Source organism: Natrix helvetica (genome assembly GCF_964273705.1).
Source record: "Natrix helvetica genome assembly, chromosome: W".
NCBI classification, from domain to species: Eukaryota; Metazoa; Chordata; class Lepidosauria; order Squamata; family Natricidae; genus Natrix; species Natrix helvetica.
Window position 1 is genome coordinate 55582169 of NC_138555.1, and position 27252 is coordinate 55609420.

Below are 27252 nucleotides of genomic sequence, written 5' to 3' on the forward strand. Positions count from 1 at the left end.
CCATGGGGATGCTGCAAAGGTCGTAACTGTGAAAAACGGTCATAAGTCACATTTTTCAGTGCCATTGTAACTTTGAACGGTCACTAAATGAGCTGTTGTAAGTGAAGGACTACCTGTATTAAAGTATGTTGAACCTGCAAATTTAAAAACAACAAAAAGAATTATCTTTTGCTTTTAATTTCTCAGTAGCTTTGAATAAAGATATATATCCTGCTGAGTTTTAAGTCTACTGGAAAGATGATTTGGCACACAAAGGCTATAATACTTTCTAGAAAGCTTAAGGCTGGAATATTAAAGCCATTCCTCCTCTGCACGATATATGGTGCTATCTTGATTATTGCTCTGTACGTCGCCCCGAGTCCCTGTGGGGAGAGGGGGCGACTAATAAGTTCAATAAAATAAATAATAAATAAATAATAATAATATTAATATTTCAACCTTTATTTGGCAACATTTTAATTCTGAAGAGAGTACACGAGTTCAAGATCAGAGAGATCTAAGCCTAAGCCTAACCCTCTGTTCATTATAAGCAATGATTGTGTGACAAATGAGTTTCAGATCAAGCTGAAAATTCTGTAAGAAAAATCAGTAGTTCTGATCAGGGCCTTTGAGGTCATTTACCATCCTAGCTTTTGTTAGTTTGTCAGAAAAGAGCAAGATAAAACCTGTGTGACACAGTGTGCTACCTCATATTGTTATTGCATCCAACTGAAAAAGTATTTGAGTTCTTAAATTATATTAATAGTTTAATTAGTTTCAGCAACTTCTAAATGAGTTCGAATTTAGAAGGCTTCAGTTTCAGCTTTCTGATTTACTGTATTTAAAAGTCCAAAATTGAGTAAAATATTCTTTGCCTCTTCATTGCTTGTTTGATTAATAGCTCATAAACATTTGTTAGCAGCTGTCATTAAAGACACGGTGTGGTGTTTCAGTTAATTTAAAAATACCACTGGAAAAATGTGTCATCTTATTAACAGGTGTCTCTTCTCCTCCTCCTCCTCCTCCTCCTCCTCCTCCTCCTCCTCCTCCTCCTTCTTTTTACAAAGTTGGTTTTTTACTATGCATAACTTTCTTTTCTGGCTACCTTGCAGTTTCCTGATGAAGATGAAGAAACCAGACTGTACTGTTTGAAGATTGAGGAACAGAAACGCCTCAGGGAAGAGATCTTGAAACAAAAGGAGCTCAGGCGGCAGCTTCAAGCCGGGGCCCGAAAAAGGGAATTGCTGGAAAGGCTGGCACAGCAACAACAACAAGGATTTTCAGGCCAACAACAGGAGGAAGACCCTTCACAGCTGCCCACCAATGGCAATCCATTGCTTTCCCTTCCTGGTGCACAGCCCCGCCAAAATGTGAAATGCAGGCTAATGGTTAAAAAACAAGAGCAAGTCGTTCCAGCTTCCACAGCTGTTCAGCCTAAGACTGTAAATATTCTCCAGGCTGAAGACAGTGCGCAATGTCAAGGACAGCAAATAAAAACTATAAAGCAGCTAAGGCAGGCTAGGACAGTGCCCAAAAACAAGCTCCAGCTACCCAATAAAGCTTTGCAAACAAAGCTTCCCGCTGCTGTGCACTTGAACCTGTCCAAGATTGCTCAGATGGCATCGGTGCAAGGCCAGCCTCAAGAGCTGAAGTCTGGGATGAAAAGAACTGTCATGCAGCGGGCAAACAGTGGGAGTGGCGATGGGCCCCATATTGGCACCAAAGTCAGGGTGATAAAATTGTCAGGAGGGGTAAGTTACCAAGCATGTCTGTCTCTTCTTTTTGTGTGGTTGGTTTCTGATCTCCATCTTTCTTGCTGTTGTCATTTTCAGAAGCTCAAAGTAAGTGATCTGGGAAAGAATAACCTAGCCAACACTCATTTTTGAATTGGCATAGTTGCATGTGGAAAGATAGATACAAAGATATACACTGTGCACAATTATTAGGCAAGTGAGTATTTTGGCCATATCATCTTCTTTATACATATTTCTACCTCCATGCTGTATAAACTTGAATGCTTACTGGATATAAGCATATCAGGTGATGTGTAATGAGGGAGGGTGTGGCCTTAGGAGATCAACACCCTATATCAAGGTGTGCACAATTATTAGGCAGCTTCTTTTCCTCCGGAAAAATGAGCCAAAAAAGAGATTTAACTGACTCTGAAAAGTCAGAGGGATGTTGAGAACAAAAGACACATTAACTGCCAAAGATTTGAGAAGAATCAAATGTGAAGCTACCAGGGACCAATTATCCTCCAGTGCTGTCATATTCCAGAACTGCAATCTACCTGGAGTGCCCAGAAGTACAAGATGTTCAGTACTCAGAGACATGGCCAAGGTAAGGAAGGCTGAAACCCGACCACCACTGAAAAAGACACAAGTTGAAACAGCAAGACTGAGCCAAGAAATATCTGAAGACAGATTTTTCAAAGGTTTTATGGACTGATGAGAGTGACTCGATGGACCAGATGGATGGGCCCGTGGCTAGATCAGTAACAGGTACAGATCTCCACTTCGACTCAGACACCAGCAAGGTGGAGGTGGGGTACTGGCATGGGCTGGTATTATTAAAGATGAGCTAGTTGGAGCTTTTGGGGTTGAAGATGGACTCAACATCAACTCCCAAACCTACTGCAAGTTTTTAGAAAACACTTTCTTCAAGCAGTGGTACAGGGAAAAGTCTGCATCTTTCAAGAAGACCATGATTTTTATGCAGGACAATGCTCTGTCGCATGCATCGAAGTACTCCACTGCATGCCTAGCCAGTAAAGGTCTTGAAGATGAAAGAATAATGACATGGCCCCCTTCCTCACCTGACCTAAACCCTATTGAGAACTTGTGGGCCCTTCTTAAATGGGAGATTTACGGTGAAGGAAAACAGTATACCTCTCTGAACAGTGTCTGGGACACTGTGGTTGCTGCTGCACAAAAGTTGATCGTCAACAGATCACGAAACTGACAGACTCCATGAATGGAAGGTTTATGACTGTTACTGAAAAGAAGGGTGGCTATATTGGTCACTGATTTTTTTTTTTGAAATGTCAGAAATGTTTATTTGTAAATTGTGAGGTGTTTCTTTATTATACTCACTTTAATAGATGCAAATAAATGAGTGAGATGGGCAGATGTGCAGGTTTGCAGTTTCTTAACAGTTTGGATTGACTCTTGCACTGTAGTTGTTCAATAAAAAAATTAATCCTCAAAAATACAACTTGCCTAATAATGGTGCACACAGTGTACAGTAGGTATAAAAAGTCTACACAACCCTGTTAAAATGCTGTTTTTGAGATATTTAAAAAATCAGACCAAGATAAATCACTTCAGAATGTTTTCCACCTTTAACATAACATGTAAGCTGTACACATCAATTGAAAAACAAACTGAAATCCTGACATCTCCAGAAAATGGTGTGCTGAGGGCGGGGGGTGTTCTCCTGCCGAAAAACAGCTGACTTTGCTGCCGTAGTCAGTTCTCTGGCAGCACGCTCCCTGGGTTTTGAATTGGAGTAATTAGGAATAACACACGACACTCAAAAATCTATGTACCTGCCTGGGAAGAGAATCCAGAGTATTGCACTTCTCAGGAAGAACAGCTGGAGTGGTTGGGTTTCCATCTTTTCCTGTTGCTGTTTGTATTTTTAGGTGTGCCTGTTTTAACACCACATTTTGATTTTTGATCTACACTTTTAATTGTTAATAGCCTGGCTGAATGCTGATGTGTTTTTGCACACTCTTGTTGGATTACAATGTGAACTTTCACTGTTTTATTTTGGAGTTAAAAAATACTACTGCTTTTGCCATAAGGAAGCCGACAGCATGAGGGTTTTTTCTTTTTGTAGTGAAAATCATTTGATCTGACTTATACTGGATTCTTATTGTAAAGATAAGTAACAATAAATTAAGGACTTGGGACATTACATATTATTTACTTTCTACAATGCCCCTAAAAAGAGATTTAAAAGAAAGACAGGAGCCGGATGACTTCAATGTTAAAGCCTTGTTGGAATTTTTTTTTAAAGAAATATTTCTGTCAAGCACAGGATAACAGTTCTCCTGTGGCTGCTGGGGCTTTTCTGGCTGTCCCAATTTTCATTGGCTCTTCACCCTCCAAGTCTGGAATGGTTGGGAGGCTCAGGGTGGTGATGGGAGGTGGCAGCTGTGGGGGTGTATGGTAGGGACTGCTGGAAAGTGCCCAGATTTCTGCAAGGTGTGATTTAGCTTTTACAGAGACCAGGAAGATGCCCTCTAGTGTACGGGGAATTCCTTGTCTGATCAGTTCTTTGGCAATGCTACTGTTCAGCCCAGTTCTGAACTGTGAGATCAGGGCTGGCTCGTTCCAATCTAAATCAGCGGCAACGAGTTTGAATTCGTCAATGTAAGTTCTCGTGGTGAAGCTGGTGGAGGTGGTGATCTGCAGTCTCCATACGAATAGGGTTGTCAGGGGAAAATATTTCACCCTGAACTAAATGAAGCTTAGACCGCGGCTTTTCCAAACAGGCATATCTTCTATAAGCGAAAAATAAAATAAAATCCCGGAAACATGTTCTAATTAAAAACAAAACTTTTAATACAAAAATAATAAAATAGAAAATAAAACAAATCTATCTAATTGTTACATTTTGGCAGAAACAGTTTGTCTCCCAGCTTCCTGGCAGACGGACAAAGATCAAAAGGAAAGAAGTCTCTGGAATGTGTGATTGTATATAAACATGTTAAGCATGCGCAATAAATCATTGTCAGATAAGGCTTATGACCTGCGCAGTAACTCTTTCAGTAACTATTCAGTTCAGTTCGACTAGCAAACATTTAACGCAGTGACAAGGGTCTCCTAAGTGTTGTCTAAACCTGGCAAGGAAGTTTTGGAAGTTATCTAGGATGGGGTCATTGTGTTTGATGAGTAGAAGTGCTCATCTGGCAGTGGAGTCAATTAACAGGCTGAGGATGAAAGAAACTTGTGACCTGTCCGTTGGAACTCCCCTGATCAGGTGGCAATGAATACTTTACACTGGGCTAGGAATGTTCTCATCTTGTCAGACTCCTTGGTGAATCTCTGTGGTAGGCAGCTGGGAGTCTTGGGAATCAGCGTGGTGGCCACTGGTAGTTGGACCTGGGCGGGTGCAGCAGGCTGTGGAGGTTGCTGGGCAGGCATTTGTTGAGTCAAGACTTGTACTTGCTGAAGTATCTGATGCACATTAGCTGCTAAATTTCTCATCTCATTTTACAAGCCGTCTTGGTGCCTGCTGATAATTCATACATCGGACTTGTCTGCTGTTGTTACAGCTCTGGAATTGGATGCCATTGGTCAGATTCTTTGAAGTCCATGAAAATTTTTGGTGTTGTGGAGTAGTTCAGATTAATGTCAAGTGCAGGAAATCAGGAGCCAAAGCGGTTCAAGTGAATACGTGTTTATTGCATGCTAACACTACAAAAATCTGAAGTACTAACAGTCAAAGTGAACTGGCGGTAGAGAAGACTCATGAAACTCAAGGTGGGCTGGACTTAGATCTCTTGTGGGCACGAAGGGACTCAAGACTCATGACACGCTTACCCCTCCCTCTGGCGTAGCCTGGTCATCCCTTACAATTTATTAACTTACAAGTTTTAACTGAAAAATTAGATAAAAGGTTTGATGAATTAGTAATAGATTTAAATCAACCTAAATAAGACCTCCAGTTACAGGCAACAACAGTTAAACTGCACATACAACTGGGAGGCTTGTTAGAGGAGGCTAAAGGGGCCATTAATTTAAGATGACATGACAGATTGGATGAGTGGACTTCCTTAAGAAAGCTGATGGAGTTTGTGGAATAGACTTATTATTTGCAACCAGAAGACAATTGTCAAGAGATAGTATGTTCCACTTCACAGGAAAATTTATTGTATAACAAGCCTTGTGGAAATATCTTACCTACCATTTCCTACTTGGTAAATTGCCATACATACTGTCATTTTTTTTAATAAAAGTAATTTCACACAATGTTGCTTCATAAAGTTAACAGAAGAAGCTTCTTGGATGAGAAGCGAAATGTTTTCAAAGAAAAAAACAAGGAAGTCCAGTTGCCTTTTACAAAAAGCACCTTTGGGACAACTGTGACCTAGTTGATTGAGAATCTCCATAGACATTCATTAAGCTAACTATTTGTTTGAAGAAATTTGTGACTTACAATATTTGTGAATTGGTGAGTTCACAAAGAATGTTGAACTTTTATTAGAGTCTCTTTAAGAATTAAGTCTTTAACATACAGATGTCAAGCACAACAAATCAGGAACAAGGTGGTTCAAATGACTACAGGTGTTAGACCTGGAAGCCATCTTTTGCATTGGGCGTTCAGGCCTGCCACATTTTCTGCTGTGGGAAAATGGGAGGGGGGATTATATGGAGTATGGGAGATATATAGTCTAAATAACATTCCTTTCTCAGAGAGTCGAGGACAACTTGCCCTGCACATGGAGTGACGTGACTGGGAGGAATCTCCAGTTGGGACGGTGCCTGATTGGTCCATGTGATGGACATGTGGGTGCTGGGCAGGGACTTGAACTTTCACTTGGGTAGGGAAAACCTGGAAGCTTTCAGATTTGGGTTTTCCCAGATGTGCCAATATGACATCTCTAATAAAATGGAACTTTGAGGAAACTCAAGCCTCGGAGTTTTCTTTTGTTGGGGGTGTTACTTGGAACCCTGACAACAGGTTTATTGCATGCTAACAGTCTCTACAAGAATTTGAACTACTAACAGACAAAGCAAATTGGCGGTAGATAAGAGCAATTCAAGGTGGGCTGGACTTAGTTCTCTTGTGGGTGCAAAGTGACCTGAGTCTAATGATGTACTTGACCCCACCCTCGGGTTCAGCCTAATAATCTAATGCCCCAACCAGTGACCTAAGGAATTTTTTTCTCTGGTTTCTTTTTCAAAGAAAAATGTTCATCCCACAGCATTGATGATGAACATTTTCCTATGCAGATTAATCTACTATGCACAAGGTAATTTGCATTTGAATTTTTTTCTATTGCAAACTGAAAATGTTTCCAGGCAAATATGTGAGACACTACTTTTGAGTCTCATAAATATACTGTATTTCTGAAGGATGCCAATAGGGAAAAGCTAGTTAAATCTGAATCTGAACCTTAAATGCTACATTGGGGCTAACCCCAATAAACTCATTTTCAGTCTTCTCACCTTGACCTTAAAGGAAGAAAGAAGTACATACCTTTGTTTGAGTCTCAGACCTCAAAAGTGATCAAGCATGTTCCCTTCTTTAATGGAATGCTTCTTTAATGCCATAAAATTAGTTGTGGTTAGTTGATTAATAGAAGTAGTCAAATGAGATAAAATTATGGAAGGTTGCTAGCTTTGCGATGATCTTGCACCTTTTTGTTTTAAACTTATTTTACTGCCTAAAAATGCCTAAGAATTCTTTATTGGCCAAGTGTACACAAAAGATATAAGTGATAACTCATGATCATAGTCAACATAAATACATTCATCCTGAATCATAAGATACAACACTTAGTGATAGTCATAGGAGACTGTTCTGACCCCCCCTCTCGTATACCAAGTCACTCCGACACAAAGTCTCTTCAAGATGTTTATTTACATACAGGTTCAACCTTGGCAGCAATCCAGCCTGCCAAGGTCAAGATAGCACTTTGGGCAGCAATCCAGCTACAGCGAACCCTTTGGCAGCAATCCAGCTACCAAGATCCAGATAACCACCTTGGCAGCACTCCAGCCTGCTGAGGTCCAGGGAACAGATTGGCAGCAATCCAGGTAAACACTTTGGCAGCAATCCAGTCTGCCAAGCTACGACACAGATCTGAGAGCGTCTCCAACTCTAATGATCAGTTGATTCCTGCAAAGGGCGTGTCCACAAGCAGCCCCTTTATAGTCTGGAGAGGAGTCTAATTATCAGCAGCTGAGAGCAATTACCTCCTGTAACTGCTCAATTGCTCCTTACGCCGGGTAGCACGCCGGTAACGAGCATCTAATAACTCACTGCTGATGTCTGACTCACTGTCCCGTGACTCCTCCCCACTGCTCCAAGGCATGACATCAGGAGCCCCCTTCCTTTGGCTTTCACCACTGCTCCATGCCTCAGGCGCCTCCTGGTGGCCAACCAGCCTCTCTGCGCCCTGCTCAAAGTCGGAACCCTGTCCAGGGTCCTCCACATCCTCCTGAGCCGACTCATAGGGACCCTCGCTGTCTGAGTCTGGTGGCAACTCCAACGGCTCCTGCTGGGCCACAACACTATCCCTCACCGCAGGGCCCTTCCCCCGGGTCTGATGCTCGGGATGTGGCCGCGAGGGAAATCGCACATGATAGGCTCGCACCAGAGCAGGGGCATGCACAGCTGTCACATCGGTCCAGGTCCCCCCGTCCGACCCCTCGTCCGTCCAGTTGACCAAATACTGGAACTGTCCCTTGAGCCATCTTGAGTCACGGATCCGGGTCACTTTGTGCGATGGCCGCGTGTCCAACTCCCGCGAAGACGGCCGGGGAGAAGAGGGACGTCGGAGAGGACAAGCCGACCATTCAGGGGTCAGGAGCGAGCGATGGAACACCGGGTGCACTCACATCGAGCGTGGGAGGGTCAGACGATAGGCCACCGGGTTGATAACGGCCTCCACGGGGAACGGCCCAAGATACCGGTGGTCCAATTTCTTCGTGGCCCGGTGGGACGGAAGATGGTGCGTGGACAGCCACACGCGATCTCCCACAGCCAATTCCGGCACCACATGTCGGGACTTATCCGCTACCCGCTTGTAATCCTCCTTAGCCTGATTCAGATAGCGGTGCACCATTTGGTGGACCGCCTGGAGCTCAGAGAGGAAGTCCTGCGCTGCGGGGACCGGAGAGTCCACTGGGGTGAGTGGGAAAAAGCGAGGGTGGTACCCGACGTTCGCCATGAAAGGCATCGTCCGTGTGGAGGTGTGCTGCGAGTTGTTAAACGCGAACTCCGCCACGGCCAAGTACTCCACCCAATTGTTCTGCTGCTGGTTCACGAAGCAGCGCAGATATTGTTCCAAAATCCCAATCACCTTCTCCGTCCCCCCATTGGTTTCGGGATGGTGCGCCGAGGATAAACAAACCTGGACGTGTAGAGCGGCCATCAGCCCTTTCCAGAACTGGGCCGTGAATTGTGTTCCATGATCTGAGACGACCCGGTCAGGTAGGCCGTGCAGCCGGAACACGTGCTGGATGAACATGCGGGCGGTGGCACGGACTGTCGGCAATCTCCGACGGGATGAAATGCGCCATCTTGGTGAGCATGTCCACTACCACAAGGACCGTGGTAAAACCTGACGACGGAGGCAGTTCCGTCAAGAAGTCCATGGACACAGCCCCCCAGGGTCTGTCCAGGTTCGGCAATGACTGCAACAAGCCTGGAGGAGCTCCCGTTGCTGATTTGGCCTGTCGACACTGCACACACAACATGATGTACGTCTGCACGTCGTGTCGCAAGCAGGGCCAGCAGAAAGTACAGGAGACCAGGTGCAATGTTTTGAAAAGGCCAAAATGTCCTGCTGCTGGAGTGTCATGACACTGGGAGAGAACCAGTCCACGGACGGGCCCTGCAGGCACATAGAGCCGATCCCGATACCTCAAAAGGTTCTCGTCAAAGGTCCACGGGGATGTCGGCCCTACCTCAGCCCGCCGTTGTTCCACCCACTCATCGTTCCGCTGCGCATCCCGTATCAGAGACCGTAAATCCACGGGTTCCTGAACTGCAGCGAAGGACTCGACGGGTAGAACCGTCCGGGGTGGAAGTGAGTCTGCAGGGTCAGAGTACTCCGGTTTCCTACACAGGGCATCCGCCCTTTGATTCAACGCACTGGGGATGTACGTTACCTTGAAATTGAACCGGGCAAAGAACAGAGACCACCGGATTTGGCATTTCTTCAGGGGAGATACGGTGCCCCAGGAACTCGATGGTAGTCTGCCAGAACTGACACTTCTCCAGCTTGGCAAATAAACGATGTTCTCGGAGTCGCTGCAAGACCAGACGCAAGTGATGTTGATGATCCCTCCGGGACGTCGAGTAGATCAAGATGTCGTCCAGGTAAATGACAACAAACTGATCCAAAAGGTCCCGGAAGATGTCATTCATGAAGTGTTGGAAGACTGCCGGGGCATTGGTCAACCCGAACGGCATGACCGTGTACTCGAAATGTCCGTACCGGGTGCCAAAGGCCGTCTTCCATTAGTCCCCCACCCTGACTCGGACCAGGTTGTAAGCCCCACGCAAGTCCAGTTTTGTGAACACCGTTGCCTCCCAGAGCCGCTCCAACAACTCAGGAATCAGGGGCAGCAGGTAACGGTTACGTACCGTGATGGCATTCAGGCGCCGGTAATCGCAACAGAGTCTCAGATCCCCGGTCTTCTTTTTCACGAAAAAAACTGGGGCAGACAAGGGCGAGGACAAAGGCCGGATAAACCCCCGGGCGATGTTCTTGTCAATAAAGTCCCGCAATGCGGCCAACTCCGGCTCAGACATGGAGTACATCCTCCTGAGCCAACTCATAGGGACCCTCGCTGTCTGAGTCTGGTGGCAACTCCAACGGCTCCTGATGGGCCACAACAGGAGACTAAATAAGCAATCAATATAAACCATATTAAGAAACTAAGTAAAACAATATAAATCGTAGAGATACAAGCAACATGGTTACAGTCATAAGTGGGAGGAGATAGGTAATACGAAGGGTGAGAAGAATAATAGTAGTAAATAGTTTGACAGTGTTGTGGGAATTAGTTGTTTATCAGAGTGATGGCATGGGGTGGAAACTGTCCTTATGTCTAGTTCTGGTGTGCAATGCCCTATAATGTCATTTTGAGGGTAGAAGTTGAAACAATTTATGTCCAGGATGTGAGGGGTTTGTAGATATTTTCACAGCCCTCTTTTTGACTTGTGCAGCGTACAGGTCCTCAATGGAAGGCAGGTTGGTAGCAATTGCTTTTTCTGCCGTTCTAATTATCCGTTGAAGTCTGTGTCTGTCTTGTTTGGTTGCAGAGCCAAACCAGACAGTTATAGAGGTGCAGATGACAGACTCAATAATTCCTCTGTAGCAGTGGTCACCAACTGGTGGTCCATGGACCACTGGTGGTCTGCGAGAAAATTTTGGTGGTCCACAGAAAAATTATTTGCATTTTTTATATTGCACTAAATCAGGGGGCCTCAAACTACACCCCCTGGGATGGATACGTGCAATGAACATTTGTGTTGCTGCAGAGAGTCTCCCCCTTCGGGGTCTTTTTGTGTAGGTCAGAAGGGGGAAGAATTTCCGACTTGGGGCCTGCTTCAGCCTCCTGGTGTGGGGCTTTGGGCGAAGGCTGGAGGGAAGTGGCAAAGAGCCGGAGGGTCTTGTTCCAGTGGTACTGCATCATGGCCTGGAATTGGCTGACCATCTCAGCCCGCTGAGCCTCCAGGTGCCGGTACCTGGCCTTGCACTCCTGCAGATCTTCCCTCTGCTTGGAAAGCCTATGCCCGTAGTCCTCAGTGAGGTACTTCTGCTGAGCCTCCTTCTCAGTCAGATCCAATTTGAACTGAGCCAGCTGTTTTGCCAACTCTTTCTCATGGTGGCTGCTTAGCTCCAACAACTGCTTTCTGTTAGAGCCCTAAGGAGCCCAGGTGGGGAGAAGAGGAGTGGCTGGCAGGGGAGGGGCGAGGAGAGGCCCCTCAATGTGAGTGACAGCAAGTTGGCCACGCCCAACCAGTCACATGACCACCTAGCCATCCAGCCAGCCATTAGGCAGATCATATTAGTGGTCCACGGGATTTAAAATTATGAATTTAATGGTCCCTGAGGTCGGAAAGGTTGAGGATCCCTGATCTGTAGAACAGCTCCTTGGGCAGTCTGAGCTTTCTGAGTTGGCACAGAAAGAACATTCTTTGTTGTGCTTTTTTGATGACGTTTTTTATATTAGGTGTCCATTTTAAGTCTTGAGATATTATAGAACCTAGAAACCTGAAGGTCTCTACTGTTGATACTGTGTTGTCTAGTATTATAAGAGGTAGTATAGGAGGGTTTCAATTTGCTCACTACAAAATGTACACTAGTGATACTAGTGATACTGTTTAGATGTGCAGTTTTAAGAATTAAAACAAGATTTGATCTGTCAAATTGCATAAAGCTCTGACAGTATCAACGGGGCAGTATTTTATCAGGACATTCTCAAAGCATTTGTTATAAATAAAATTGTTCAGCTAATATTGGTAGCAAACCAACTTCATCTTCATTGTGACACTGTCAAGGTATTTGTGATAAAAGTACAGCTTACAAAATTCCAGTGCTCCTTTGTTGCTCTTATTTATTAAAGTCTTTTCTAATATGACCAGAGCTTATATTTCTAAAAATACAAAAAAATCATTCATGAATAATAGAATGGCATTGCCTCAAAAGGTTTCTTAAGGAAAACGTCACATACCATGGTTTGACTTATTTTCTTTGAATAATCTAGTACTATAGTTAGAAAAGGGCTGCTCCATAAATGTCTTCTATGTAGAGATTGGCCACAATGGGGGACACAGGTAAATCCAGCAGTAAGCCATGTGCATATCTGTACATTGGGGAAACAAAGCAACCACTTCATAAATGCATGGCATGACATAGGAGAACAAACCCATCAGGACTAGATTCAGCAGTCCATATGCATTTAAAAGACAAAGGCCACTCTGACAGTAAAGACAGCAAAGTCCACATTTTGGACAGAGAGGACCACTGGTAGGCTTGGCTTGGCAATGTATATAAGCCATGATTGTAACAAATGTATCTGTTACTTTAAATGCTTAAGTGATGTAATTGGTTTGTTACCTCAAGCAGCTATAAGAGGGAGCCATAATGGCTGTTAGCTCTCTGTTTTGTTAGAAGCTGGTTGGTGTATTTTGAAGTATTGTGGTTTGCTACTGTTTAGCTATACTTTGTGTGTTAGACTGACTATTTTGATAACTGAATTACTGAACCGTGTATGACCTGGACTGTTAACTGGACTCTGAATACCTCTATATTTCTACATAGTAAACTACTATATTTTTATACTATTCAGTGTCTCTGTATGCTGGTTTGTGCGTGTTATTCCATATCACTCTCATTCCGCTTCTCTGCATACTCGCTCTCCCAACGGGGAGCTTAATTACTTAACAGGTTCTATCTTCTTCTTTTCTTTTCCCTCCCTTGCCAAAATATTTCACAAAAGCACCTGCCAAAACAGTCCGTGCCCTTGACTCCTTATCAGTCTCCACAAGTAAGCTGCAAACCTCCAGTTACAGAGTCAGTAAAATCAAAGGAAAGAGAACAAAGGATATATTGTTTCAAAACAGTAAAAAAAAGCCCAAGCTCTGGCTTCCGAGTGACAGATTCAACTTTCTCCTGTTTATTTCAAACTTATGGAAAACAAAGGTCTTTAAATGTCTTTAATAAAATTTAATAAGCAGTAGTAGGGAGGATTGGTAGAATAAAAAAAGGTTTTAGTTCAGCCAAAAAATAAGGTAGCAAAGAATAGAAGAAAAAAATCCACTCATTCAATTAAAAGGAGAAACGGGAAGCATTACAATCACTTCAATCCACAAAACATTGTTACAAAGAAAAAGGGAAAAAAACTTTCTAAGGCAGTCCAATAAAGATAAATTTCGCCGTTTTATTCTTTTGCTTAAAGGACTAATTTATCTTTTTAAAAAAAGTTTCTTTAGGCAATCATTCTCAAAGAAAAAATCTCACCAGATGGACTCACTTTCACTGCCTTCTTTCCGGAGCCGTCTCCGACTTTGTCAGCCTGGGGCTGTCTGTTTGACCGCCGGCTTGGAGAGCTTCCCTTGGGTCAATCAGGGACTTTGCAATGTCCCTGAGACCAGCAAGGATTTGTCTCCCTGTTCACCGTCTCTTCGGGACAGTTTAGGTCCATATGGACTGTGTAGTGGTAAAAGTATCAACGGCGGTCTCGGACTATCAAGACCGCACGTTATTTCATCGCGACGTTGGCTCTGACTGAAAATTCTTGAGTTGAGAGCCTCAGAACTACAGGGCTCGAAATTGCAGAAAGTTGTACTAGCATTTGATTCACATATATGTCTGTTGAAAACTCTACAACCTGTGTCTTATAACTCTAAGAAATAATCATACAGGAAGAAAGGTCTGCTAAGTTCTTATCCAAGTTCTGTTCTATAGTAGCTGTTGCCAAAAATATGTAGTCGTTTTTTAAAAAAATCTTGAACATAATGTTTTCGACTTTCCTACAGGATGGTGAGAATGTTGACTTTTCTCATTTGGAAGGACCACCTCACCAGCTTTCGCAGCCATCAGAGCAGAGACATCAGCCAATGCGGAAGGTCACACTGACAAAGGGGACAGTGCAGCAACCGCATCAGCCTCATCAGCACCATCTATCACAGATTCAGTCTATGTATCCTCAAGGACTAAAAAATATCCCAGGGATACATCAAATGAAAAAGGTACTGATTCTGGTTTGTACTGATATCTTCATTAGTTGCTTGAAGAAATAAATTTTCAGGGTTATTGAGACACTGAATTCGTTACCTACATTAGCAGGTAAGGTAGCAGAAAAATAATTTGTCTCAGTGGTATAGATTTGTGAGTTGTTTTGACTTCAGATAAAGCTTTGACTGAATGAAACATTCCTATATGTAACATGGTTCTCAGCATTTCCATATCTTATACTCCCAGATGAGCTAGGTTCCATTTTTTTAACATCTTGAGAAGTATCAAACAGAATTGATGGTAAATGTATTCTAACTGGAAGTAACTGTATTGGGGACTGTTGACCTAAAACCCTTTTGTAAGATCTTTGCAACTGTGCGTTTTCATGTGGTATTATTAAAAAGCTTGGGGGCCTGCATTTTGCAATCTATAGTTCTTTATTGCCATAACATATATCAGAGTTGTTGAGACTTGTCTTATGGAAGAGCTGTAAAGTGGGAAGGGTTAACTTGAGTTGAGGACACTGTTGGAAATAAAAGTTTTCATTCAATTCAATTTAATTTCAATTTATTTGTGCTTCTAGACCGCCCCCTCTCCCAGAAGGGACTCGGGGCGGTGTACAGTCCATAGAGAATATCACAAAAATACAATAAAAAATTAAATATGTACAGTTTGGAGGAGGTTAAAATGCAATTAAAAGAACTGTACAAAGCTGAATAAATATAATTTTTTAAAATCCCTAAAACAGACACAACAGATTAAAAAACCCTAAAATAACCAGATAATAATACATTTGCCAGGAGGGACAGTTGTAATTATGCCAGGCCTGCTAATCGGAACAGGTGAGTCTTCAATTTTTGCCGGAAGGAGCAGAGGTCAGAAGTGGTTCTAATGTCAGGGGGGAGGTCATTCCAGAGGGTTGGGCCCATCACAGAGAAGGCCCTACTCCTTGGTGTCGCCCGTTGGCATTGCCTAGTGGACGGCACCAGGAGAAGTCCCTCCCTGTGTGAGCGAATTGGCCGCAGGGATGTATGTGGGAGGATGCGATCCCGCAAGTCATGAAGGAAAGGGAGGTTGCTTTGGCAAACCTTGGTGTTTTGGGAGTGTTTTCTCCTAAGGATGGAACTTTTTATTACATTGGAGTTTTCCTATGATTTTGGAAATCATTGGAGCCCTGGTGGCACAATGGCTAAGTACAGTATTGCAGGCAATCTCTACCCACAGCCTGGAGTTTGATCCTGACTGGCTCAAGGTTGACTCAGCCTTCCCTCTTTCCAAGGTTGGTAAAATGAGGACCCAGATTGTTGGAGGAAATATGCAAATAATGCTGACATTGTAATAATAATAATAATAATAATAATAATAATAATAATAATAATAATAATAATAATAATAATAATAATAAATTTTTATTTGTTAGCCGCACCCTCTCCTAAAGGACTCGGGGCGGCGTACAATAAAAGGACATAAAATATACAAATGAACAATACATATACAGATAAAAATAAACACACACACGTACGTACACATATACATAGAGGAGGTAACAAATATATAAAATAGAATTTAAAATTGACAATTTAAAACACCCTCAATTAAATTACAAGATTTAAAAAACCCGTCAGGAGCGATAAGGTAAAACTATGGTTGAGCCAGGCCAGCTAATTGGAAGAGGTGGGTCTTGAGCTTTGCACGGAAGGAGCGGAGGTCAGAGGTAGTCCTGATATCCGGGGGGAGGTCATTCCACAGGGCTGGGCCCGTCACAGAGAAGGCTCTGCTCCTAGGCGCCGCCCCCCGACACTGTTTGGCAGACGGCACCTGGAGAAGTCCCTCTCTGTGCGAGCGAATTGGTCGTAGGGATGTATGGGGCAGGATGCGATCCCGCAGGTAGCTAGGTCCTGTGCCATGGAGCGCTTTAAAGATCGTAATCAGAACCTTGAAACGCACCCGATAGACCACAGGAAGCCAGTGCAGCTCGCGCAGGAGAGGTGTCACATGGGAGTACCTTGTACTCCCCATAATCACCCGCGCGGCCGCATTCTGGACCAACTGCAGTCTCCGAGTGCATCTCAAAGGAAGCCCCATGTAGAGAGCATTGCAGTAGTCCAGGCGAGACGTCACCAGCGCATGAGTGACTGTGCGTAAGGCATCCCGGTTCAATAGGGGGCGCAATTGGCGCACCAGGCGAACCTGGTGGAACGCCCCCCTTGCCACGGCTGTCACATGGTCATCCATGGACAGCCGGGCATCCAGGAGGACGCCCAAATTGCGCGCCCGCTCCACGGGGGCCAGTTGTACGCCCCCAATGGCCAAAGATGGAAGCAATTGGTTGAACCGGGGGGCCGGAACCCACAGCCACTCCGTCTTGGAGGGGTTGAGCTTGAGTCGGTTGCCATCCATCCAGACCCGTACGGCTTCCAAACACCGGGACATCACTTCGACGGCCTCGTTGGGGTGGTTCGGGGTGGAAATGTACAGCTGGGTATCATCAGCGTACAGATGATATCCCACCCCGAAACCACGAATGATCTCGCCCAGCGGCTTCATGTATGTGTTGAACAGGAGTGGCGAGAGGACCGACCCCTGTGGCACCCCGCAAGTGAGGGGGCTTAGGGTCGACCTCTGCTCCCCTGCCAACACACGTTGCGTCCGGCCGGAAAGGTAGGAGCCGAACCACCGCAAAACGGTGCCTCGAACCCCCAACCCCTCCAGTCGGTGCAACAGGATACCATGGTCAATGGTATCAAAAGCCGCCGAGAGGTCTAATAGGACCAGGATAGAGGAACAACCCCTATCTCTGGCCCTCCAGAGATCATCCACCAACGCGACCAAGGCCGTCTCCGTGCTGTGCCCGGGTCGGAAGCCGGACTGGCGCGGGTCAAGATAATCATTTTCCTCCAGGTGTCGCGGAAACTGATAAGCTACTACACTCTCTACAACCTTCGCCAGAAAGGGAAGGTTGGAGACAGGACGATAATTGGCTAACTCCGTAGGGTCCAGGGAAGGCTTCTTGAGTAAGGGTCTCACCACCGCCTCTTTCAAGGCGGCCGGAAGAGACCCCTCGCCCAACGAAGCGTTCACTAGGCCCAGGAGCCAGTCGCGTGTAACCTCCCAGGATGCCAGTACAAGCCAGGAGGGGCACGGGTCCAGTAAACATGTGGTAGGTCGCAGCCATCCACGCAGTCTGTCCAAATCCTCGATGGCAACGAAGTCAAACTCCTCCCAGAATGGTCTCTCAAGACTCGCCTCGGACGTCTCCACTAGACCACTGAAAGGGACCCATTCCTTCCGGATTTGAGTGATTTTATCCTGCAGATATTTCCCAAATTCCTCTGCCCTGCCCTGTAAAGGGGCTTCCCGCGGCCTCTGAAACAGAAGGGAGCGGGACACCCGAAACAGGGCGGCAGGGCGGTTCTCTGCGGATGCAATGAGAGCGGCACAATATTGACGTTTGGCCGCTCTCAATGCCACAAGGTACGTCCTTAAATGGGTTCGTACCTGTGCTCGATCAAACCACCCAGAGAGTGTTATAAAGTGCTATGGGGCAGTATATAAGTCAGAAATGCTATGCTGCTGTGCTGTTTCCTATCTGTGTACTATTAAAACTGTCTTGTCCAATTGTAAACTTCAATTGGATGAAACAGTTCATTGTAGGGCAACTATTTTTAAATCAACGTACCTCAAAAGGGCTAATTTACAGAAAGCACCCCAAATCTGGAACTCATGACTCCAATGGGATTGAAATTTGGCAAAGTTGTGGCCATTTGAGTGCTGCCACAGTTAGCCATGGTCACATCAACATCAGTTCCAATGTTCCCTGCCAGCTTCCTACAAGGAAACTCAATGGGGAAGTCAGCAGGAAGTCAGAAGTTGCTCCCGCTCCCACTGCTTTTTTGCCCTCAAGTGATCATTCTATATCTCTGTTTAGCTAAGGAAATATCTCTGAAGTGATGACTCAGTGGGTCATGGGCTGTCTAGTTCATAATATAAATGAGAGTGAATCTAAGAGAAATGTGACTGCCAGGCCAATAGCTGTGCTTACTAGTGGAACTTTAGCAATTAGCCCTCCAACCCGTCTAATAGAATATATAACTTTTGTATTAATCTATCATATTCTGTAAGCAGAAGCATGAAATCAAATACTTTTTTTCTCACCAGGGTATTCTGCATGGGAGAGGCAGGGGGATCACAGGCCAGATGGGCCGAGGCCGCTTGATGCCAAGTAAACCAAATCTGCGTGTGGTAGAGTGCAAACCTCAGCCCTGCATCGTGTCAGTGGAAGGGCTTTCTTCATCCACCACGGATATTCAGCTGAAAAACCTGCTCATGTCAGTAGGACCCATTCAGGTAGATCATCTCCCATTTTTTATACTTTTGTCAGAAATCTTAAATCCTACAAAGCTCTATGCAAGTGTTTCTCAACCTTGGTAACTTTAAGATGTCTGGACTTCAACTCGCAGAATCCCCCAGCCAGCTTGCCCTATGGGGGATTCTGGGAATTGAAGTCCAGATACCTTAAAATTGCCAGGGTTGAGAAACACTGCTCTATACTTTTGAAAGAAAAGGCACAATATGTGGTATCTGGCTGTTGACTACATATATTTAAAGATGTCCACCACCAATGTATCTGAAAGGGGGGGAAAAACCCTTTTGGATCAGTAAATGATACTCACTTGCAGGCCAGTGGATTTAACCCATTTTCTGAATTTGACTTACACATTACATATGAATAAACCAAATGGACTAGGTTTGCGTAGCACCAATAAGTCCCAAGAGAATTAACTAAAAATAAAACTGACCATGCTTAGCAGGTTACACAAATGCAGCCAAGTCTTTAGGTCAGTTAAAATGTGGTGGCTCAGTGGTTAGAATGCAGTATTGCAGGCTAACTCTGACCACAGCCTGGAGTTTGACCAGCTCAAGGTTGATTCAGCCTTCCATCTTCCGAGGTCAGTAAAATGAGGACCCAGATTGTTGGGGGCAATATGCTGACATTGTAAACCACTCAGAGAGTGCTGTAAAGCAGTATGGAGTATATAAGTCTAAGTGCTAGTGCTAAAATGTGGCAGCATGCAGTGTTGTTCTACATTTTGCACCTACAAATACTTCTCCCAGTTTTTGTACAGCTCTTTTCTGTCCCCTAATATGCTAATGAAGAATGGAAAAATTCATTCCATTCCATGCTAACAAGGAAATCTAATGAGAATATTTTCTTAAGCAAAATTTTGGTGGATGGACATACTTATTAACACCAGTTATTCCCATGAGCCATGACTGAGCTCTTAAAGGCCTGTTTTAGATGGGACTGCCTCCACCCAGTCTCACATCTAGCTAAGTCAGAAGTGATACCCAGGGTTAGGTTCTTCCTCACCATGTAGAGAAATTAACCCTTAGACAATAGAGGATCCTGCTTTTATTTGATTGCAGCACATCATCTAAACCAAAGGTGTCAAACTCAATCATGTCACAGGCCAGATTGTGATGTATCATGAGGTTTTTTGCCTTTGCAGAGCTGGGGTGGGCATGGCATGCATGTGACATAACTGGCCCACGGGCTGCCAGTTTGACAGGCCTGTTCTAAACCATGAAGTGGCTGAAAAAAGGAGGACTGGAACTTATGAAGCAACCAAGTAATGTAGGCATGTTCTTATTTAGGTATTCCTATCACCTGTGAAGGAAGGAAGCAAATATAGTTCTGTGAAGTAAAAATTCTCAGTGAAACCTCCTTTGTTGACTGAATTTATCACCTTCCCTCCCTCCAAGTATTTTTTTTATATATAAAGTTTTTATTTTTTTCATTTTCATAACATATAACCACATGTATACTATTACATAGCCAACATCGTATTGTATTATTAAATATTTACATCAATTCATCTTACCATCAACTCCCAAAAACAATTATTAGCTCTACTGCTCTCCATATACCATATTTGTCACTTTCTGCTCCCTCTCTCCTCCCCCTCCCTACATCCTTTCTTCCCTCTGTCACCCTTCTCTTCTCTACTTCCCCTTCATCTCTCCTTCTCCTCTCTCCCCTTTCTACTCCTCCTTTCTCTCCTCCTCTTACCCCCTGCCCTCTCTCCTATCCCTCTCTTCTTCCCTTACCTCTCTCCTCTGCTTCACACTCTTCATCTCATTTACTTGGTGTATTTCAGGTTCTGAGCGAGCTCCATTTTATGTTGATGGTATTTATAATTCCTTTTCAGTATACACATTTAATTTTAACATATATCTTCCACCTTCTTTTTTTAAAAAAAGAGAGAAAAAATGGTATACATATATAGTCATTATACTTTTAACCACCACCCCCTACCTAATTTTGGCCGAGATGTAGACCTGGTTACAATTCCCAGCTATTCTCATAATTATATTTATATAATTATACATCCTTACACGCCCCCCCCCCCCACTTTGTAATTCTGTCTTTAAATCTCAATATTATTGTTTCCCATTGTAAGTATATTTCATATTCCCTCTCAATTTTCCATATCTTGGTTTAGATTACCATATTTTTCGGAGCATAAGATGCATCTTTCCCCCCCCCCCCCCAAAAGAGGGTGAAAATTTGGGTGTGTCTTATACACTGAATGTAGCCCCACCCACCCACCGGCCCCAACCCTTGGGCCTCTGCCTCCCAGCAATTTACCTCTTTGCAGCAAACGGGGCTTGCGGAGACTTCAATAAGATATAACAATCCCTGCAGCCTGTAACAGCTGATGTCGGGAGAAATTGAAAGGGAAACTTGCTGTTTGCTCCTCGTGGCAAATTGCTGGGAGGCAGATTTTTTTTTCTTGTGCTAATCAGGCTGTTTCCTGCAAAGAGGTAAGTCAACAACTATAAATGCCTGTAGAATATTCAAATTATTAGACTTATTTTTTAAAGACGGCTTTATTATTATTCTAGACAACTAAACAAAATGAAGAAGCTTTTTAAAATGAATGCTTGATCTGAAGAGGCCCCGTGCTATTGTTTTAAAAAGTGCTATTCTTTTAAATAGCAGAGAATAACTATACTTCTAGAAAGCACATCAATTTTTACAGCATCTATACAAGTATAGTCTGAAATATAACACTACAAACAGTGTATATTGTCTGTACTGTTTGTTGCAAGGAGGCAAATTGCTGAGAGGCAGAGGCAGATATTTTACCCTTGTTTTCCTCCCCAAAATCTAGGTGCCTCTTATACTCTGAAAAATACGGTACCCTTAATTGTCTATAAATGGCAATCCTTACTGTTCAATCTTCATTACAATTCCCTTAATCTACTATATAGAATAACAGTGATAAACATCTCACTTTATTCATCATCTTAAAAGTTCTTTAAAAGGATCTTAAAAGATCCCCCCTTTACAATTTTCCCTATACCACTGCCAAGCCCTATGGAGTTTTTTGTCTGTTTTTTATTTCCCACCATTTCTACCCCTTCATTGTCTCTCCCTCCTACTTCCTTCCCTTCTTCCTTAAATACCTGCTTCTCTGAATTCAGAATTCTATTTAGGCTTGATTTTAATGATTTATGCATATTTTTTATAATTTCATGTAGTTCTTCAAATTCCCATCCATAATGTCCAGTCCCAAAGTTACAGTTAGTTATGCAATTCTTATTTCAGAGTTCTGGTCACCTTAAATTTATCTACTTCAGCTGCTGTGGGAAAGAGTGACGGGAGCCATCTTGGTCTTTTGTTCTTCCTTAATGTCCAGTTCCAAAGTTGCAGTTAGTTATACCAATCTTATTTTCAATTTCTGGTCCACCTTAAATTTAGTTAATTCAACTACTATGAAAACGGAAGAGAAACTGGAGCCATCTTGATCTTTTGCAGACAAAAAAGAAAAAAAAAGACTGTATTTCCCCAGTTCTTGATTTTGTTATTATTTTTTTCCTTGGTACTTTCCGCTTTTCATTGGTTATAATTGCTCAAAATATATTGATTTGAACAAACTTGCATACAGCCAAATTCGGGTATGTTTATCTTCCCTCCTGCTTTTCCAAGTTCTGATTTACGGCAGTTGGTTAATTAAAATTTCCCACACAGGCAAGATTAGGTTATCAGTTGTCAGTAAGGAGATGGTGCTTTTTTCTTGATCTTTATCCCTTGTTGCATTCCAGTTCTCATTCATTGGAGTTGCTTAAGATATGTTAGTTAAAAGACACTCGGACGAAGCAAATCTTCACGCTCCTAGACTCCTTTAAAAACACAATCTTTTGAAGACCAAAACCAAATTTAGAGTTTGTGTTTAAGTAAGTTGTGTTTAAGTGGGTTTGTCACTTCTCTTCTTTCTCCTTTCTGTCCAAATTATTTCAAGCAAATGGCTCTCTTTGGGGCTAGTGATTCAACCCTCCATTTTTCCCCTTCTTTCTTTTCGCAAAAATCCCGATCTGTCCATCAATATTATTTATGCTGTCAAGGTTCTTTGCCTTTTCCAAATTCTGATTTATAACTGTGAGTTAATAGATCTTACCAGGCTTTCATCTCGCCTCTGCATGCTCCTGTTCAGCTGCTTTGGCCTGGAGCCAGCTCTTGTGCAGCCATGTTGCCATGCTGCCGCCCCGGCTCCGATTCAGAGGGCAAATCTCTGACCTACGAGGGACCTGTTCCATTCCCTCTGGGTCTGATGAGACTCTGCCCCTTCTTCACCACCCCCACCCCCAGGGGGGTTCTGATTCAAAAACGGATCTCGGAGACAGTTTGTCAGACAGGGTGTCAGCCTTCCAAATAACATCCAAAATTAAATCATAGTCCAAAGCAAAGTATTGCTCAAAGTTCCAATTTATTAAGAGAGTCATGTTGGCACATCTGGGAAAACCCAAATCTGAAAGCTTCCCGGTTTTCCCCACCCAGTTGAAAGTTCATGATCTTGCCCCACACCCACAAGTCCATCACATGGTCCAATCTTCCACTGCAATGCTTTCAGTTCCACCCATCCAGTTCCGGTCAGGTGCAGAGGTGCGAAGACAAAGGAAGACCTTGGATGCTAGAAAGGAATTTTATTTTGACAACATCACATTCTACTCCTTACTATTCCCCCTCCCAATTCCCCACTAATGAAACAGCATAGTAAAATAAGAGAGAGTGTGGCAGGCCAAAGATCCAGAAAGGAATATGATTGCAGGCCTGATAGGCGGTCTCTCCTCAAAAGCGATACAGTTCCTGAAAGAGATTAATGTAGGAGTTAACATAATAGAATTAACCATCTCCCCCCCCCCCCCCGGGGGGACCCTTTGGTTTATCGGGGAACTTATCATGGAATTGTTTTACTAACTTATCCGCTTTTAGATTCCAGCTTTTCACCCAAGTAGCTTCAGACAAAGGGTACCCCTTCTAATGCAGTAAATATTGCAAATGACCTCTATACAACCTAGATCCTGGAGTCTAAGTTTTTTTTCACCTCATAATGTGTTTCCCCTTCTATCACTACAGGAGGAGGGGGAGCTTGGGTGGATGGTCTTATGCTGGACCCAATTACTGGCTTCAACAAGCTACAATGAAATACTGGGTAAATTTTCCCTAGAATTCTGGGTAGACTGAGTTGAACTGTAACTGGGTTAATTATCTTCACAATTGGGAATGGACCTAGAAATTTTGGGCCAAATTTCTTGCTAGGCATTCTTTGTCTCCCACACGAAAGGGGGGTTGGAGCGAGCGGTGTTTATCAGCTTGCTTCTTGTAGGCTTCTGCCGCATCCGCTAGAGCTTTCTTCGTATTATCCTATCTTTTCTTTAGCGTGTCCATCCATTCAGTCAGAGACATGGAGGAGGGAGGTTCTCTAGGCAGCTCAGGCATGGGAACAAATTCCATGCCACTGGTAATCTGGAAAGGAGTTAATCCAGTGCTGCTGTGGACCGCATTGTTGTACACCACTTCGGCGAAGGGTAGCAAGTCCGACCAGTTGTCTTGCTGATAGTCCACATAACAACGGATGTATTGTTCCACCATTGCATTGGCCCTCTTTGCTGTGCCATTTGTGCTGGGATGAAATGCTGAGCTCAGTCCTTGTGTGGACCCAATGGATCTCAGAAACTCTCTCCAGAATTTGGCTGTGAACTGAACTCCACGGTCTGAAATGATCCTCTTGGCCACCCCGTGCAGGCGATAAATGTGTTTCGCAAACATTTCTGCTAATTTCTTTGCGGACGGCAACCCTGAGTAAGCGATGCAATGCGCCTGCTTGGAAAACAAATCAATAACTGTCCAGATTACTCTACTCCCGCTGCTGTCTGGGAGCTCGACAATGAAGTACATTGTGATCTCTTCCCATGGTCGGCTAGGGCGGGCCACTCATTGTAGTGGTCCAGAGGGCGTCCCCGGCCGTGTTTTCATCGTTACGTAAGTAGCACAGCTTTTTACGTAATCTTCCACCTGCAATTTCATCTTTGGCCACCAAAACTGACGCCTGGCGAGGTGGAGCGTTTTTAGAAATCCTAGTTTCGCATCATGGCTTCGCTGTAGAACTTCCAGCCTCAACCCCGCAGGAAACGTACAGTTTGGACCCCTTCCAGGCAAAGCAATCTTTCATCATTAGGATGTCCTTGTTATTGTTGAACCACGGGTCTGCCAGCAGCGCCAATTTCATCACTGTCGTCAGCTTATCCTGGCTTCGGTTAGTGACTTGGGCTGCCTTTTGGTGGGGGGAATAAAGGATGGGCTGAACCACTTCTTCCTTCTTACTGTCATACTGCAGTTTTCTCGACAAAGCATCCGCCAACAAGTTCTTCCCTGCAGGGATGTGTTTCAGTTCGAATTGGAACCTTTGGAAGTATTGTGCCCAGCGAACTTGTTTTGGGGATAGGCTTCGATGGGCTTTGAGAGCTTCAAAGTTTTAATGATCAGTCCAGACCTCTAACGGCATATCCCCACACTTCCAGGAAATGTCTCCAAGTTACCTGGGACCACCTGATCACCAATGCCTCTTTCTCCCAAATGGCCCACCTCCTTTCAGTAGTGAGTTTTTTGGAGATGTAAGCGCACGGAAAGAGGTGGCCTTCTTTATTCTTTTTGCAGTAGTACTGCCGCTTTCGCTACATCACTGACATCCGTCTGGATTATGAATTGTCGCTCTGGGTCAGGTTGTTGCAATACGGGCTCTTGGGCAAAGAGCCGTTTTAATTTCTCAAAGGCCTTTTGACAGTCCATTGTCCACGTTAGGGATTTGTTTGTTTTTGGCTTTGTTGGGGAAGGCCCAGTCTTTAACAGTTCAGCCAATGGCAGGGCAATTTCTGCAAAAGCTGGGATGAATTGGCTGTAGGAATTGGCAAATCCAAAAAAGCTCTGTAGTTGTCTGCGAGTGCTTGGAGGTTTCGAGTCTAACACAGCTTTCACTTTTCCTGGATACATTTCTATCCCCTCGTTGGAGATGCGATAACCCAGGTAATCTAGTGAGGTTTTGTGGAACTCACACTTTGACAACTTTGCGTATAGCTTGGCAGCTAGAAGTTTTTCCAGGACTTGCCATACCAGGTTCACATGTTCTTCCAGGGTTTCAGAGAAGATCAAGATGTCATCGAGATAAACGAGTACCCTGCGGTATAGGTGCTCATGTAGCACCTGATTTATGTACTGCATGAAGACTGCGGGTTCTCCTTGTAGCCCAAATGGCATTACTTTGAATTGGAAGCTGCCAAGGGGGCAGTTAAAAGCGGTCTTCCACTCATTTCCCTCTGTGATTTATATGCGGTAATGCGCCTCTCTCAAGTCCAGCTTGGTGAACACCTTGCCTTTAGCCAAGTGGTTCAACCTATCTTTCATGAGGGGGAGGGGATAGGTATTTTTCATGCATACCGCATTCAAGGCTCGCAGATCAATACAGAGACAAACACCACCATCTTTCTTCTCTCTGAAGAGCACTGGGGCCACTACTTTCGACTTCGCTGGTTCAATAAAGCCCCGCTTCAAATTGGTGTCAATGCACTTCCTCAATTCAACCATCTCCTTGGGAGTCATGGAGTACATTTTCGGCCTTGGTAGGATACCCCAGGTTTGAATTCCATTGCACAATCTGCGGACTGGTGAGGGGGAAGATAGTTGCAATCTTCCTCACTGAACACCTCCGCCAAGTCCCAATAGTCTTTTGGAACTTGTTGGATCCCTAGGGGTTTGGTGTCTGCTGCAGGTGCTGCAGGTTCCAGACGGTCTGGACTATTGGGTTCAATTGTCCCTGGGTGGCCCTTTGGCTCCACCGGTGGTAACGGCCCAAAGCTGATAATCAATTTCCTAACGACGTGGAGTCGACAGGAAGTTCTCCAGCTGGACAGACGTGGGAGATGTGGGCTCCTAAGAGTCTCACATGAACCCTGTCTGACAAACCATCTCCGAAGATTCTTTTGAATCAGAACCCCCACTGGAGGTGGGGGTGAAGAAGCGCAGCGTCTCATCAGACACTGAGAGAAGCAACAAATCTCTCGTGGGTTAGAGATTTGCCTATGAATCGGAGTTGGGGTGGCAGCCTTCATGGCTGACAAGATGCTGACCTTTTTGTCAAAATAAGTTTGGAACAGTCAGAGACCGGGAGAGATAAAAGACCCGGTAAGAGAATTTAACTAACCCACAACTATAAATTAAATCTGGAAAAGGCAAAGAAATTTTGAGAACAGAAATAATACTGATGGTCAGATTGGGACTTTTTTTTCCTAAAAGAAAAAGAACAAAGAAAAGTGGAGGGTTATAATACCAGCCCCCCCGGAAGTTCTTTGTCTCCACTTTTGAACAGAAGAACAGAAAGCAGAGCAGTTACAAACTCACATAATTATAACATTAAATTTGGTTTTGGATCTTAAACAGAAACCAATATTTTTACTTTGCTTGAATTCCTTCCAGCTAAAATAATGAAGAAAAAAGCACGTTTTTC

At 44.1% G+C, this 27252-nt stretch overlaps 1 protein-coding gene across 4 annotated transcripts in view; it reads left to right on the forward strand.

The window, feature by feature from the left end:
* The window catches only part of LOC309400851 (RNA-binding protein 33-like), a 379136-nt gene that overhangs the window by 301238 nt on the left and 50646 nt on the right, over positions 1-27252 (forward strand). For all 4 annotated transcript variants that reach the window (XM_081969557.1, XM_081969558.1, XM_081969559.1 and 1 more), the window contains exons 15-17: positions 1092-1730; positions 14209-14421; positions 18566-18754. In XM_081969557.1, the coding sequence (XP_081825683.1) occupies positions 1092-1730; positions 14209-14421; positions 18566-18754 (1041 nt within the window). The remainder of the gene's footprint in view (positions 1-1091; positions 1731-14208; positions 14422-18565; positions 18755-27252) is intronic.